The sequence below is a fragment of the Gadus chalcogrammus genome, chromosome 17 (genome assembly GCF_026213295.1).
Source record: "Gadus chalcogrammus isolate NIFS_2021 chromosome 17, NIFS_Gcha_1.0, whole genome shotgun sequence".
Lineage (NCBI taxonomy): Eukaryota > Metazoa > Chordata > Actinopteri > Gadiformes > Gadidae > Gadus > Gadus chalcogrammus.
Window position 1 is genome coordinate 6,571,525 of NC_079428.1, and position 15,158 is coordinate 6,586,682.

At 44.7% G+C, this 15,158-nt stretch overlaps 1 protein-coding gene across 1 annotated transcript in view; it reads right to left on the reverse strand.

Moving 5' to 3' along the window:
- gba2 (glucosidase, beta (bile acid) 2) overlaps nt 1–15,158 on the reverse strand; it is a 22,510-nt gene continuing 7,352 nt past the window's right edge. Inside the window, exons 7-18 of the mRNA XM_056575422.1 lie at nt 13,058–13,160; nt 11,826–11,979; nt 10,283–10,408; nt 8,008–8,192; nt 7,460–7,564; nt 6,489–6,596; nt 5,133–5,284; nt 4,758–4,864; nt 4,120–4,262; nt 3,744–3,859; nt 3,233–3,424; nt 1–2,772 (exon numbers count right to left, since the gene is read on the reverse strand). Of these exons, the coding sequence (XP_056431397.1) occupies nt 2,527–2,772; nt 3,233–3,424; nt 3,744–3,859; nt 4,120–4,262; nt 4,758–4,864; nt 5,133–5,284; nt 6,489–6,596; nt 7,460–7,564; nt 8,008–8,192; nt 10,283–10,408; nt 11,826–11,979; nt 13,058–13,160 (1,737 nt within the window). The 3' untranslated portion in view covers nt 1–2,526. The remainder of the gene's footprint in view (nt 2,773–3,232; nt 3,425–3,743; nt 3,860–4,119; nt 4,263–4,757; nt 4,865–5,132; nt 5,285–6,488; nt 6,597–7,459; nt 7,565–8,007; nt 8,193–10,282; nt 10,409–11,825; nt 11,980–13,057; nt 13,161–15,158) is intronic.

A 15,158-nucleotide genomic window follows, 5' to 3' on the forward strand; every position in this document is an offset into this window, starting at 1 on the left:
GCGCGACGTGTTCATATGTCAGCTATGGCTTAGTTAGTGGTTCAAGCCCACCCAGGGACGTGCTATTTTTAACTGAACAGCGTATCATATGCTACAGTTAGCCCCTGGACTACTGAGTGTACGAAGAGCTGGCTGTCTTATGTGCTGTCTAGGAATTGAAAGAACTTCCGGTCCGGCTTGGTGAAGAACCACCAGCCCTTTGGTGAACTGCTGAACACACCAGCACATTCAGTAGCATGAGATGCTTTCTCTGTGGGTGCGAGCCATGTGTGCATGCATTCGTTTGTGTTTAAAGTGAAATCAGACCAGAACACACAACCCCGCTTTTGATTAGGCTTTAAGGTTTTGTTCATAAATAAACCCTCCTTCAGTTCATATATGAACCACATGGATATATGGGTATTTCTGAAAAGCAGGGTATTCGTGCCACCATAGCAAGATTTTCTGGCAAAAACATCGCCTCTTAACGCGTCTTTCAATTGACATGGCATGGATTCCGCACTGCCCCCTCTGTTTTGTTGCGAAAGGACCGTTCAAACTTTCCGCGTGACAGTCTATCCGCGTTCACTCCATGACGTCCATTTTGAACCGCCACATGGAGTACAAAGTGATTGTTTCCGTTTGCGGACTCTCGGAGCTCTACAATATCTATATAATAGAACATAATATCACGGCCAAAAGCTGTGTGCGTCTTCGCTTTTGGTTTGAACGCACATCGAGTTAATACATCGTTAACAAAAAAAAAAAAAAAGATTTGTTGGTAAAAGTGTTTCAAATGGGTTGTACAAATATAGGTGAGCAAACGACAGAAAGTGATAAAAGTAATTAGATTAACGTAGGCTACCAGTGTCGATGCGGTTTCTGCCAGTCGGCAACAGGGTAGGCTGATGAAAAGTTGACAAGGGCCTAGACACGTCCTCGTGGCTCCGTGTAAAATAGCCGGTGTAAGACGTGGAACTTCGAATAATCACTATTTCCTTTTTGGTTATTCCAGAAGTTTCCTTCTCTGGTAGGAAAAATAATAAGAAATACATTCCGTAACTTTCTGTTAGCATTGGCTACCGCATTCAACGCTTTATAGGCTAAACAGAGCGCGAGAGGGGCCCCAGGGTGGGAGGAGCTTAGATCACCTTACATGTCCAATTAAAGGGATCAATAATATATTTCCTACCGGGAGAACCACTTAGTTGATAGTGTGTTTTTATATGATTAAGTAGTAAAGTACATTTTCTCCATGTTTCAGTAAATCCCTAGACTTACAGACATCGGATTTCATACAAAATATCCAATCCACACACATGAATACACATTGAAAGAAATGTTAATTCACGGGCTTCTTTTTCTAAAGTCCAGAGTAACCGCTCTAAATTACATTTCTCCATAGCAAAGGGGCTTCTTGGATGTGACAAGTTGTGTTTCAAACTGTTTCATACCTGGATTCATCGGTTGAAGTTACTGATTTCATGCTACATCAAAGCCTTCTCATGCTATTACATTCAAAGATCAACTCTAGATAAAAGTAGGGAGGGAACTATAATACACCATGAACTTGGTTTGAGAGAAAAATACTTCATAACTTGATGTGCTTTAAGATAATGCTAAAACGTCTGAGACTCAAACAGCCATTCATTTGAAGCACATTTGCATTATGCAGCAAAACAATCATATAAAGTGAGTCGTCCTGTGAATCAAACGTGATGGCTTATTGCAATATGAATAATGGAGGCATTTTGTTTCTGTTAAACACTGCTACACAAATTATGTATTCTTCATTCAGAACCAACCACACACACACACACTTGATTCAACCCACCAGCTTTTCCACTGCGAGAAGGAAGATATTAGAAGACAATATTTAAGTGATTTTATTGAGCATCATTGTCATAGACTAGTATTTTGATTGTATAAAACACAATAAAAGTATCTCCTCTATCAATCAACATGCATGCATGGCAACATGCGCCAAGGCACCAAATGCTAAAATATAAAAAGAGGGAAGGAAAAGGAAAAAATCATTCGCTAGCTAGATATTTCCAATAGTAGTTATCACAGGTTATCACACAAATCAGTAGAACATTCATGTTTTAGCATCGGGACTGGCGTCCTTTCTAGCTTATCAGTCGGAAGAACAAGCCTTTTCACTCTCTGGAACTATGGAGGATTGTCAAGTAAAAAAAAAAAAAGAAGAGGGCTGAAACTGCACTTATATAGTTGCATATCAACCTCGTTATGGTCACCCAGCGACCCCACCGGCCCGTGATGATTGCATGTTTCTAAGTGCGGTGGGGGGGGGTCAAACAGATTTGCATCTCGCCCACACAATTTGTGAGGTCACTAAATCATTGTCATGGAAACCGTCCACGTCGGGCCGCTTACGTGGTTTCAAAAACACACCCGTCGAGTGTAAACATTCAAGGCCGTCGCTCCGCCTCGTACCGCCCACCGGATTGGGAACGCTCCTTTGCTTTTCCCGTCAGCATCCGTCTCCTCCTCCCCCCCCCCCCACCCCCCTCCCCTCCCCTCCCCTCAGCTGTCCTCCAGTGGAGCAGTCGAGTCTCCCGTCTGACCCGGCGGGTCGTCACGGAGACGGCGGCTCCGGGCCCCGTCCAGGGCCCACTGCATGGCCCAGATGCTGAGCGGCCTCATGTAGGCCAGGGAGCGGTAGATGCCCTTCTCGCAGTAGGCCTCGGGCGTCTGGAAGGCCATGCCCAGCCGCTCCCACACCGTGCGGTAACAGCCCTCTGCCGTGCGCAGGCCCTCCTGCAGCATGCCCTGGTGGTCCGAGGGGGGGGGGGATAGAGACACAATCAGCCAACGATGAAACTTAATGCATTCATTTTCCCCTAACAAAACCCAAGGAACTCGGTGGAAGGTATAGTTCCCAGTACAAAGTTGTAATGGAGTAATGCCCCGTCGTGGTGGATGTTTGATTTTAACGGTTGCCAAAGCTAACGGGGCAGGATAAGCAAGTAGTAATGGTGTTTGACTAAAGGTTCTTGGTTCGAGACCCCAATGTCTGCCTGTTGGCTTCCTTGAGGTAGAGTCTCTCTCTACCCACTCTATCTCCAGGTCACGTATCAAAATGGTCCACTGTGAGTCGCTTTGGATGAACGCGTCGGTGAACGACTTGATAATAATAGTAGTAGCGGAATAAAAAGGCACTACTTAAATAATGAGCAACGACGCCCCCCTTTGCTAAAGACCTCTCAAAAGGCAGCACCCTTGCTCCTACCTCATGGATCATGGTGGCGGCCAGCCCGTACACCACTCCGATCCACACTTCGTCTGATTGGACGCTGGAGCGGTCGGGCACGCCCTCGGGACGCATGCCGTTGACCGCGCCCATCTGCCCGCCGGCGAAGCTCATCACGTTCAGGTCGAACACCGACTTGAGCGAGCTGAGGACCTTGTCTTTAGGGAAGGCCTGGAAAGGGGGAGAACACGGGCGAGTTGCGCAGTGTGGGTGATCGATGGCTTCTACGAGGCCGTCTTGGACTGGAAATAACACAGCAACATTGCGCAATGTGACTAGTTGCCCCCACGTCTGATGGTATTTACTAAATAGCTTAGTACTAGTAGATTCTTGGAGTCTGGATAGACCCCTTTAGAAATGTTTTGAAATGGTGAAAAGACTGATACTTTGAATATCTAATATTAATATTATTTAAACTTGCCAATATGTTTCACTGTTTGGACTGATGGAAGACATTTAGTTGGGGGGGCTGGCGCGCTACTCCACTGACCTGAAATTCTCCGTCTCCCAGTCCAGAAGCCCGCAGGAACCACTGGCCTGCGCACTGGTCCGACATGACGCTGTTGGACAAACTCCTCCCGCTGCTGTCGTAGTTGTAGTACTTGCCTGGAAACGTTGCAAAATATGTCATTTAATTAACAGTTTCACAAGGCCCAAAATAGCCTATATTGTACTTTTTTTTTTATCAAGTCATGAAGCTGACAGAATTGTTCATTAAGCCTAAACCATTGTCTTCATAATTTAATATTCCCCAAAGAAAAAAAAAAAAATGAATCGTCATTGAATTAGATGAACCATTCTTCTTTCAATAAGCAATCGGCCTCATTTCATCTACACGGATGAGTCAGGACTCGTTCTCCACTCGCCGTTCCAGAGCAGCTTGTCGAAGGCAGCGCTGCCTCGCTGCAGGATGTCCTTGTAGAGGAGGTAGGCCGGCTCATCCTCCAGCAGCCGGGCCATCTTACTCATGACGCACGTTGAGGCCAGCCACAGCCCGCCGCAGTACGCGCTGAGGGACAGGAGGCACACACCGACGGCATTTAGGAACTAGACACATAAGTCGTCTACTGTACTGCTCAATGGGCGGCTGAAACTGGCTTTGAGGTTTTGGTAGGGGAGACGTACACTTGAACTGAAAGTGGAAGTGGAGCTAAATTGATGGGCCGGGATTCAAATTTTCTATGATTGAGTCAAGTACTTTTGCAACTTTGCGTTTGCAATTATATGATATAAATATGTATCGTTATGTATTGCTTTTTTCCTCAAGAGTCCAGTACGATTAGAAATGTGCTCCATCTTTCATAGATACCCTTAAGAAATCAATGGAACACATCTATCTACAACCATACATACACTACTTAGAGACTTAGTCAACTTAGATTAGCATTATGATTCAGTAGGTGACCCAGAGCACTCGTAATGTCCTTAAAACACAGCGAGAGGCCTTCTTGGTGGACCAGTTTTGGAGTGCTCCTCTCCCCTGACCACCGCCTGTCCTTCTCACCTGGGTCCCGTCACGGTCCATGCGTCGTATGTCTGGTCGGCGTAGCCCGAGTTCTCGATCAGGCCGTCTCCGTCCAGGTCGAAGCGCAGCTCCGACTCCATCACTGCCTTCAGGAACCAATCAGAACCACCAGGATAAGATCGGGCTCGGGAATGTTGAACCCGATGTCCGATATTCTCATTTAAACGGTTGTCGGCCTATATTTGCAAATTCACATTCGTTTTATGTTGCTTGGCAAGATCTCTGACTTAAGCTACTGTTTGCATCAAAGATATTGCAAAGTTATTTTAATTTAGTGCACATTTTCGACCTCTAGACCTCAAAGTACATTCCCTTTGAAAAACGACTGAACTGTGAACTAGGCGTGTCTCCCACCTTGCAGATGGGCCACATGTCCCGTAGATACTCCTGGTCCTGGGTGACATGGAAGTCCCGGTAGACCTGCAGGACGAACTTGAGGTTGAGGTCCTTCCAGTTGGCCGTGTCGTGGATGAGGTAGGCGTTGACCCTCTGCCAGGGCTCGTCGTCTGGGTTAAGACAGGGACGACACAGCAGTTAACCATTGATCAGCTCAGGGACTATTGCCTTTTTCCTATCATTGTTTGAGCCTCTCTCCTATTCAATGTTGTCTTTGTAGCCACCGGATGACCTGATCACCTCTAACCCAATGGCCAAACCACCATGACTCACAGAGGAGGAAAGTGTAGATTCCTTTTTAAGAACTGTTTACATTTTGACACCAAAATGGGTAACTTTAATTATTTCATCGTACCAGATATACAGCAGCCAGTTGCAGCGAAAGGCACATGCTTACTTCCTGCAAATCATTATTCACATACCAGATACACAGAACCCGGCAATTGCATGTAGTGTATTGTGGCAACCCGGCCCCGACACGGCAGGCCTGGAAGCCCAGAGGGCAGGTAATACGTGCTGTCTACCACCCTTTTCCCCCAGAGGGCGCCAAGGGTCGCTTTGAGAAGGTCCCACTCAACGCCAACAGGAGACACCTGTGTACCAGGCCAATCAGACCCAGGTGAGGGCTATAAAAGAGAAGCTGAGAGGTAGTCTGAGACAGGAGGTACGTGACCCATGTGGGAGCAGAGAGCGGAGCGAGAGTCCCTACCCGGATGGACCTTTGCCCCGGGACCCGGTCTAGAGAAGACCACAGGAGACCACGGAAGGAACTCCTCACCTGGATACCGGGACAGCGCGTGAGACACGGCCACAGCATCCCCAGTGGCTCACGGAGCCCAGACTCTTTAGTTTGTTATAGTTTGCATTGACGGGTGATTCCCCTTTTTTCCGTTGTTTGGACTTAATAAACGTGCCTTGTTGGCAGTTTGAGCATCCGAGACTCTTGTTCCTTGAGCCGGGTCACCACAGTATTTGCTAACTTCCTTAATAGAACCATAGGCTTCATCATCATTAAATCACTTCTAGTTACTACTGCTTACTTCCACAAGCGGCAATAAGGTAATGATAGCTATGTGACTATCGAAGTCCTATTACATTCCGAAGGACCTACTAGCTTTTGAGTGTCATTACTTTCCAATGTTTGGTTCAATTAAGTCAAAGAACATTACAACTGGTTCCCATAAAAATAGAAGAAAAACATGAACTTGTTCCAATAGCTCAACAAGCCTCATCCCCGCTCCCTAGCGGCGATGCTACCTTGTGAACAATAACATGACTGAGTGAAAGAGTTAAACCCAGGCCGTGACTCCCTACCTGGGTCTCCGATATCGTGGGGCACCACGTTTTTGGCCTTCACCGCAGAACACTGTCCACTCATGAGGTGAAGCCTTTCAGTCGGGTCCTGCTGGATCACACTGCCAGCTTAGAAGCAGAAGCAAAGAAACAACCACTGTTTGTTAACCCACAAGTGTTCAGTCCGACACCAATAACACAATAGCCCCCGAGCTACTCTCTGCGGCTGGGTTATATCGTTTATTGTACTATGTCTACAACCCCAGCGATGGCTGCGACGGGGGCAGTGCCTCCTACGCCTACGATTTTAGCATCATTAGGAGGAGGTCAAAGGGCGAGTAGCGTGGGCCGCCTCACCAAACAGAGCCCTCCTTGGGGCAATATATGTCAATGGGAAATGTCAAGGATATCACAAGACTTTATTTGTTTTGACACAACACTTTTGGTTTATGCCTGGTGCTAGACAGCGTCTCCAGTGCCAAGAATGATATTGGATATCGAGTATTAGTTGTAGTTGTCAATGTTTACTTACGGGTAGTAAAGCACTTAGTACATTGTGTAAAGTTAAGAGACCCGAGATTTCTGCTGATTTGTATAACATATTATTTTTGTTTGTAAATGTTAATGATTTCGATTTTTGTCACTGAAACAAAAACTGTTAGAAAATCGTAAGTGCATTCCCTAGGGAAATTTCAATCTTCCCGAATCCCAATATGTGTTTGAGGTGGTGTTGGATTGCATGCTTTAGGCGCTTTAGGCGATATCCGATACATGCTGTAGCCAATAGTCCAAACCTCATGTTAAGTCAAGGTGTGAAGGTTGTGGGAGGGACACAGGACACTGAATCTGCACCGGGTGCCCATTTTGTAGTTTTCCACCACAACCCATAAACAGTGTCACTGTTTATGGGTTGACCTCCGATGACACCGCTGCAAAAAGGGTCCACTGCGCTTTGACCTCGACCAATAGGGGAGCAGCGATGTGGCACTCACCGATGTCATACTGCAGGCTCAGGGCGAGCTTTGGCCACAGCATGACGAGTGCAAAGGAGGCGTAGAAGTGCACATCGTACGTGTTGTACATCCTGTACTCCTGGCCTGGGGGACGGGAGAGAGAGAGAGGGCTCTTAGCCGACAGGGACCACAAACAGCAGAAAAGCATAGCATTTTCACAGTGGAAAAATAAATCAATCATAACAAAATCGCTCATTGACTTATTGCAGTTCAAATACCGTGCAAAAGTGTTCAATATTATTTGATAACAAAGAATGAATCATACTGTATGTAGGATAATAAAAGAAGAGGACTATGATGTGGACTTATAGACGACAGATAGGAAAGTACTCTTTTGCGACTGCTTCTCATGCGCTTGTGTGTATATATGTCTGTTAAAACGTATATCGTCTTTTAAGCACAGACATACAGAGTATTTCACCCAAACATTTCATTGCACATCCTGTATGAGTAGATGACAAATAAAAACCTTGAATCTAGAATCTTAAAAAAATCGTAATAAATAAAAAATTCCGTTCCACGCGTACCTTCCAGGTAGGCGAAGCGTCCGTACTCCTTGATGGCCGCGGGCTGGGCGGGCAGCCCCCCGTCCTCGCTGCGCAGCCCCCCGCTGATGTCGCTGTCCTCGGGCAGCTCCGTCCACACCGTGCCGCCGTCCGCCACGAAGTACAGCTCGTTGAACAGCGCCGACTTGTACCAGGAGGGCAGCGCGCTGAGACACGGGAGGGGGGGGGAAACCATAGTTATGTTACTAGAACTCCAGTTCTGTTTCATGTAGGCAACGCCGTCTAGGCTTCGCCTTATTGGCTTGGCCCGTTCGCGACCAGAACAACAACATTCATTTGGAAGGAAAGAGTCCAGAGCAGGGCTTGAAGCACAGGGTAGGGCTGTGCGATTAATGGGATCTTTAGCGCGATTTCGATTATTGGGTCAAACGATATCCAAACTAATATAACCAAGTATCTTTTTTTTCATTCATTAAATGTTTATAGAAATTACAAATTAACAGCTGGATATATATTTTTGTACTTTCATTTTGATTTGAACATTTTCTATTTCAAGGGTATATTTCAAAGTTCTCAGCTACAAAGTGTTTTTTTTTTTGGAGAGAATCATGTTTTCAAACTCAGGAATAATCACAATCAAATAAAATACTCAATTTCAATATTGACAAAAATAATTGTGATCAAATTTTCAGCAGCCCTAGATCAGAGTAGGGAAGGGCATTTGAAGGCATAGCAATATTTGAATATTCTCAACAAGAAGAAAGTGAGTAACCGTGTAACCGAACTACAAAAAAAGAAAAGAAAAGTGTAGAGCACTCATAATGCAGCCTGAAAAGCTTCCGTGATCTGGCCTTCACGAAACAAATGTATTAATTTTCCATCTATTAGTCAAATAAATAAGGAATCAATATGCTGATTCGAAACGAGTTGAAACGAAACCATCCTTTTTGACAAGAATATGAATGAACAGTATGTATACTTAAGGCACAAACTGAAATTAGAATCAAGTAAATTGAAGGAACAAACTGAATAGATTCAAGTAACTGAAGTACAACAGCAAAAAGTATAAGTAGCCTACTGATAAGCTTGGATATCAACAGAACTCGAGTGGCAGTGCATGGGCCTGCCTCGCATTACGCATGATGCGCATTTAATAGAACATCAACAAAAATATATTACGTGTAAGAAGGAAATACAGTATGTCTGAAACATTCTAGTTAACATAACACATAAGCCCACCTACTGCATCACTCATTCTTGTCAAAAAAATGAGCATATCTACGTGCTCGGGGGATAGGCGGGTGCGGAGGCGATTTAAAATCAAGTCCGACGGGGAAAAGACTCTCGGCTGGAACAGAGATTGCCGGTATAGCCTAATATTCCAAGTATTAAATGGCATTAGAATACATGTTTAATGAACAATATGTTATTAATATAGCTAATGAATATTATTTTATTAACTTTAGGCATAAATAAAAATAAAATCTGCTATAGCTACGGGCGAATACCGACGTCATTTCGAATAATCGAATATTCGAATAACCGTGCCCATCCCTAGCTCAAGAGGTGTCGCGCAAAGGGGGTGATTGGCCCAGGTGTCTCTCGTGATGTAAATTAAGGACACTGGCACGCCCTACTGACCAGTAATTAACTTAATGAGCTACACCTGTTTCACCTGCTACATCTCCAAAGCCTGTTGGCCCGTGGATGGGTGCTAAGGCTCAATCAATTTGTGTGATCCACTTACTAAGAGGGTTAGGGTGACTTCGATTAGCGTAATTAACCAACGCATTTTCACCACCTTCCCTTCCTTCTTTTAACTGTTCATTTTCTAGCTAACTATTTTTATCCTTTTCTATCTTTTTACTTATATATGTTATTGAATGATTTTATTCTGTGTTCACTCTGTTAAGCAACTTTTAGTGTTTAGAAAAGCGCTATATAATCTGAATGCATTATAATTTGTTCATGGTGAATTCAATTAGTGGGATTATACGACCGATTGAGGGGTTCGTTTCATGAGTGTGGCTCTCTAACCAATAAGATTGCTGCAAATTTAATGAGCGTAATAATGTAACCAGTTTGGTCAGGGTGAACTCGATTAAGGGGTTTCTCTAACTAATAGGGTTAGGGCCAGTGTTGCCAGATTGGGCCAGATATCCCACCCAATCTGGCAACCCTGGCTGCAGCGTGCCACAGCCAGGGTTGCCAGATTGGGTGGGAAATCTGGCCCAATCTGTGCAACACTGGTTACGGCGGGTTCATCAAACAGGACTCTTTGACCAATCAGTGGTACCTGTCCTGCAGTATGGGCCTCTGCCACTCCTCTATGGTCTCCTCCCAGCGGGGGTAGTGGAGGAGTGCGTGATGGGCCAGCGAGGGCGCCGCGTTCCCCTTTGTCCCGAAGAAACGCGTGTATCTCCTGGGAGGGAACAGCAAACACATCCACACACGTGTTCAAATAGTACTCCTGGGGAAGTCGTGGAAGGTTTTGCATGATGATGTCGTCGCCCCAGAGGATGTGATTTTTTTCCCTGTGACAAAGTATTTCGGACGCGGGACAATTTATGGAGGCCAGAGTTGAGATCGTTCTTTGCAGGGTGGAAAACAAACAAACAGATTGTTCGCTGCAGCTCTGCCAGTTCCCTTGACAGAACAGCTGTTCTTTATCTGCAGTTTGTGTGTACTTCGGGAATACGGTCAAAGGGTCAGACGAGTCTGGGAAAGAAAAGGCCGCTCGCATCTAAACAATTTTCAAGTAAACATTCCTCAAAGCGATCTTGTGCCTCAATGGAGGACGGAGAAGGAGAAGTAGGGAGGCAACTGTCCCTTCTCGCTCATCTGGCTGCTGATTGGACCAAAATGTTGTGCACAAGCTTTGATCGTAAACAAGACTTTGCGTTCCTCTCAATTGGTCGGAAGTATTTTCTACCGTCGCCAAAACATCCTGCAATTGTCCGGAGACGTACTCGCTAAATAAACAAATTAATAACCTATTTGCGCGTTTGCGTGTCATCTGTGAACTCGACTTGTTTTTGTATGCTTGGTCAGGTGATTGTTTAACCGGTCTCACACAATGAGAACGACCTTAGGAGTTAGGTGGTCCTGCGTAAAAAAAAAGAAAGAAAGATAAGGGGACAAGGAACTAAGGAAAAACCAAGCAACCATTCACCGATCCGCAGCCAGCAGAGGTGCTACAGAGCCATGGGAAGAACCTAATTCTCACACAGCCCCCCAAGACTCGTGCAAAGCAAACAGCGCTAACACGGCCTGATCTGATGAGCACGCACACACTGTCAACAATGTATGGCGTCACACACACCCTACAGAACAAACAGATGTGTAATGGATGGGGTGAAGACAGAGTATTCTTGTCTTTTGGCAGGAAATCACAACATTACAGTTTTCCTTGGGATAAATGAATAGAAATTGTGAAAAAATGACTTTTGTGAATGAAGCATTTCCTTTTGTGTTCTTCTGACAGTGGAGAACCTAATAGTCATTCAGAATTTCTATTTTCCTTTCAACCCCAACACCAATCACGGAACATCTGCAAATGACGTTGCTCTCGGAAGACACTTCTAGACACTTCCATCTAATGGAGATTTGAAACTAAAATAAATACTGTAAGGGCAGAATGTAAATGTTTCACTGTTCCTCACTAGTCACCCAAAATCGGTCTGCATATTTTCCTTCTACAAGACGCCTACAAGAGAACGATTGTCTTGGTGAAATGTCATGCAGAGAGCAGACATTAAACAGCGGTCACCAGACCCATTTATCGCAGAATCTAATTCAACGCATTTATCATTCCCAGAAGCGTTCCCGGGCGGCAGTACCTGTCGTGCCGTCTCTCCCCGGAGCCGAAGGTGATGGTGGGCATGTCCCAGGACAGGCTCATCTCCAGACCCCCGCGCCCCCGCGCCCCCACGGAGCAGCTCACCGCCAGGGCCGCTGCCACCTCCTCCCCCTTCTGGACGGGGGGGCTGGGGCCTACGGGAGGAGGAGGAGGAGGAGGAGGAATGTGAGCGGTGTCATCATTGGCGGCTGGATCATTAGTTTTGTTTAGGTTTAACAATCCCGTTGACTGGTGAACTATATGGAGGCCAATGGTGTTCTACACCTGGCTGGAAACCACAGGAGGTATTCAACTGAAAAGGCATGCATCCAAGTTTTAATATATTGTTAAAATATTCAAACTAAGTGCTAAATATGTTGAGTATATTTATTGCCTTCTGTTGCTACATATCAGGGTACCTGATATGTCACTCATCTGTGGATTATTTTAAATCTAAGCTAATAGATTTTAGTCCACATTCCTGAGCAATGACGATCAGAGTGTGGAATGATGTGTGACGCTGTCTGATTGTGTACATTGGGGACATAACTAGTCCCCCCCCCCCCCCCCGGATAGTCAAAATGCATGCATTCTAATCTAATCTAAATTTGCCATTAGTCATTGAGAGGACTGTGCTGTGTCTGAAATCGTGCACTTGCGTAAGTGCACTTACATTGAGTGCATTTCATTATCCCTACAGTACACTTACTTATTGGCGCAGTGCTCTCATTTCTACAGTGCACTGGCAAAACACACCCTTCGCGCACCTACCGGAAATGAGTTTGCAGTTTGACGGTTCTTCTTCTGTGGTATTTTTTTTCTGCCTTATCATTTCCATAATTCGCCCATCATTTTAATAGCTATCAATTTCAATTACCATCAATCAATTTCTATCGATTTTATCTGTATTTATTTTAGCGCTGTAAAGTACTAATCAACTCAAACTGTAAATATTTAGATTTTTTTTTTTTCCTTCAACTGTTACAATGTCCTCCGTTTTCAGATTTGAAATTCCCGCCCCCTCCGCTATGTAGACAAGATGACGGCCGTTGAAGGTCCACACTCAAGTTTTAGATTGTTTTGAGTGAGCCTCCGAGGTACTTCCAGTGCACTGCGTTTTGGCACACTCTCCGTTTTTGCGCAAAGCGCACTCAAAAAAGTAAGCGCAAGTATAGAAGTGCGCAATTTCAGACACAGCACTGGAGTCTCCGGGGAAGTCACTGAGCCACCTACCGGTAGGAGAGTCCAGCCGTCCGTCTGTGATGAGGTCACTCCACAGGCCGCTGCAGGTGCCCTTGGGGCTGAAGGCCGTTTGGTGGCTGACCTGCCTGTCAGGCTAGAGGGAACAGGGTTTGTTACAGACGCATGCGACGCTCTGAGCCGCAAACGCGTCATGAACACGCATCGACGTGGCTGAACGCAAAAAAGCGAACCAAACGCAACACACCATCATTGTCTTGATAGTAAAACATTCATACCGACAGAGCAAGTCACGACAAAACTTTAGCTTTCGTCTGCATCTGAAACCAGGCGGAATTGAGCCGTTTCAAAACGTCCACGGGGAGAGGGAGAGAATATACACGTGCAGAGGCGTCGTCAGCCCCTTTTTACTGGGGCACGTGCCCCAGTAAAAGTCTCCAGTGCCCCAGTAAAATTCCATTGATCATTATTAAATTCATCTGCAGAAGCGCCGCTCTCGCTATGGAATCGGCAGGATTCATCAAGTGCATCTCCTGCTGCCTCGGGAGTCTTCAGTCGAGCCTGCCTCTTACCAGCCAATCAAAAAACGAAAGGGGCTACATAAAAGCCAATCAGAAAATAGCCCTATTGTATCTGGGTAAGATTTAACGCAACAACCAATGAAAAAAAACTGTTATTTACGGATTCGTCCACGTGACTCTTCTGAAAGTGTTTAAAGTATGACCAAGTGTTTCTTTCTGTTCAATAGTCTAGATAGAACTTTATCAATCCCCTGTAGGAGAAATTTGTTAATAAAACAATGGTAAAAAAAATAAGGAATCTCCCACTTCCGGCTTCCATGAAAGAGAACCATACTAATTCACACAATAGCGTTGATGCAAATCTAGCATTAAAGGTTAATTTAAGGAAGTTCTCTCCAGTCACGCTGAAACTAATTTGCTAGTAGTAGCGCTTTATTTTGCAGTGTAAGAGAATTCTGGGAAATCTGAATGCTGACAAAATTCTCAGAATTCTGACACTGCAATTTATTTGCACGCTACGACTAGTGAACTACTTTAAAAAAAAACTCGACACTGCGACCAGGCGACAAATGACTGGTGAGAACCTTCTTAAATGAACCTTTAATGCTGGATTTAATTATCAGAATTCGGATTTTATCCAAGTATTCTGACTTTATTATCAGAATGCTGAATTTTATCTCACAATTCAGAGTTTATTAGCCTATTCGATTTCTGAATTAAAATTCTTGTGATGAATAATCTACATTTGTACAGTCGATGTGCAGCACTTTAATTCCCGTCAACTATGTTTTCTAACACCAGCATTTCCACAACTATGCTCATGTTCGTGACTGCTATACAAAACCATTTATAGTGCATCTATTTTTCTGCTGGGTAGTGATAGTCGCCCTAAATGCAGCTTTAATTTGGGCTCTGATTCTGAATAAATGCCGCTGCTGAACTGTGTGAATAAATAAAGGGAACTGAAATCGAAAGAAGACATGTGGTTTCGATGTACCGTGAATTCCAGCTGAAAGTGGAACATTGCTGCCTTCAGGGGAAATTAATGTAACCTAGGCATATTGTAAGTAGCTTTCAATTCCTTGTTTTTTTGTTGATCATGTTTCGTTGGAAACCACGGGAGCTGGAAAAAGCCCAGAGTAAGTCATCTCCTTTTTTAACGTTACAACAAATTCACAACTTGTTTGACACAAACAATGACAACTTGATTGCTGTTAAAGAATGTTGCCCACATAATTAGCACCAGTTTTTCAATACTGAGCGTCTGTAGCCTGTAGTTTTATAGCACACACACACACACACACACACACACACACACACACACACACACACACACACACACACACACACACACACACACACACACACACACACACACACACACACACACACACACACACACACACGGAAAATGAATGAAAAATTGTCTGTCTTCAAAACTTGAAGTTTTAGACAAAAACTTCCTTAACACAAAAAAGGAAATGATGGATATACAGGGTGTTTTTAACATACTGGATCCAACAATGATCCCAACATTGACACAGATAATTCAGATCATTGCACTCACAATTCCTGTAAACAGTTGTAGTTGTGAGCGATCTTTCAGTGTGTTG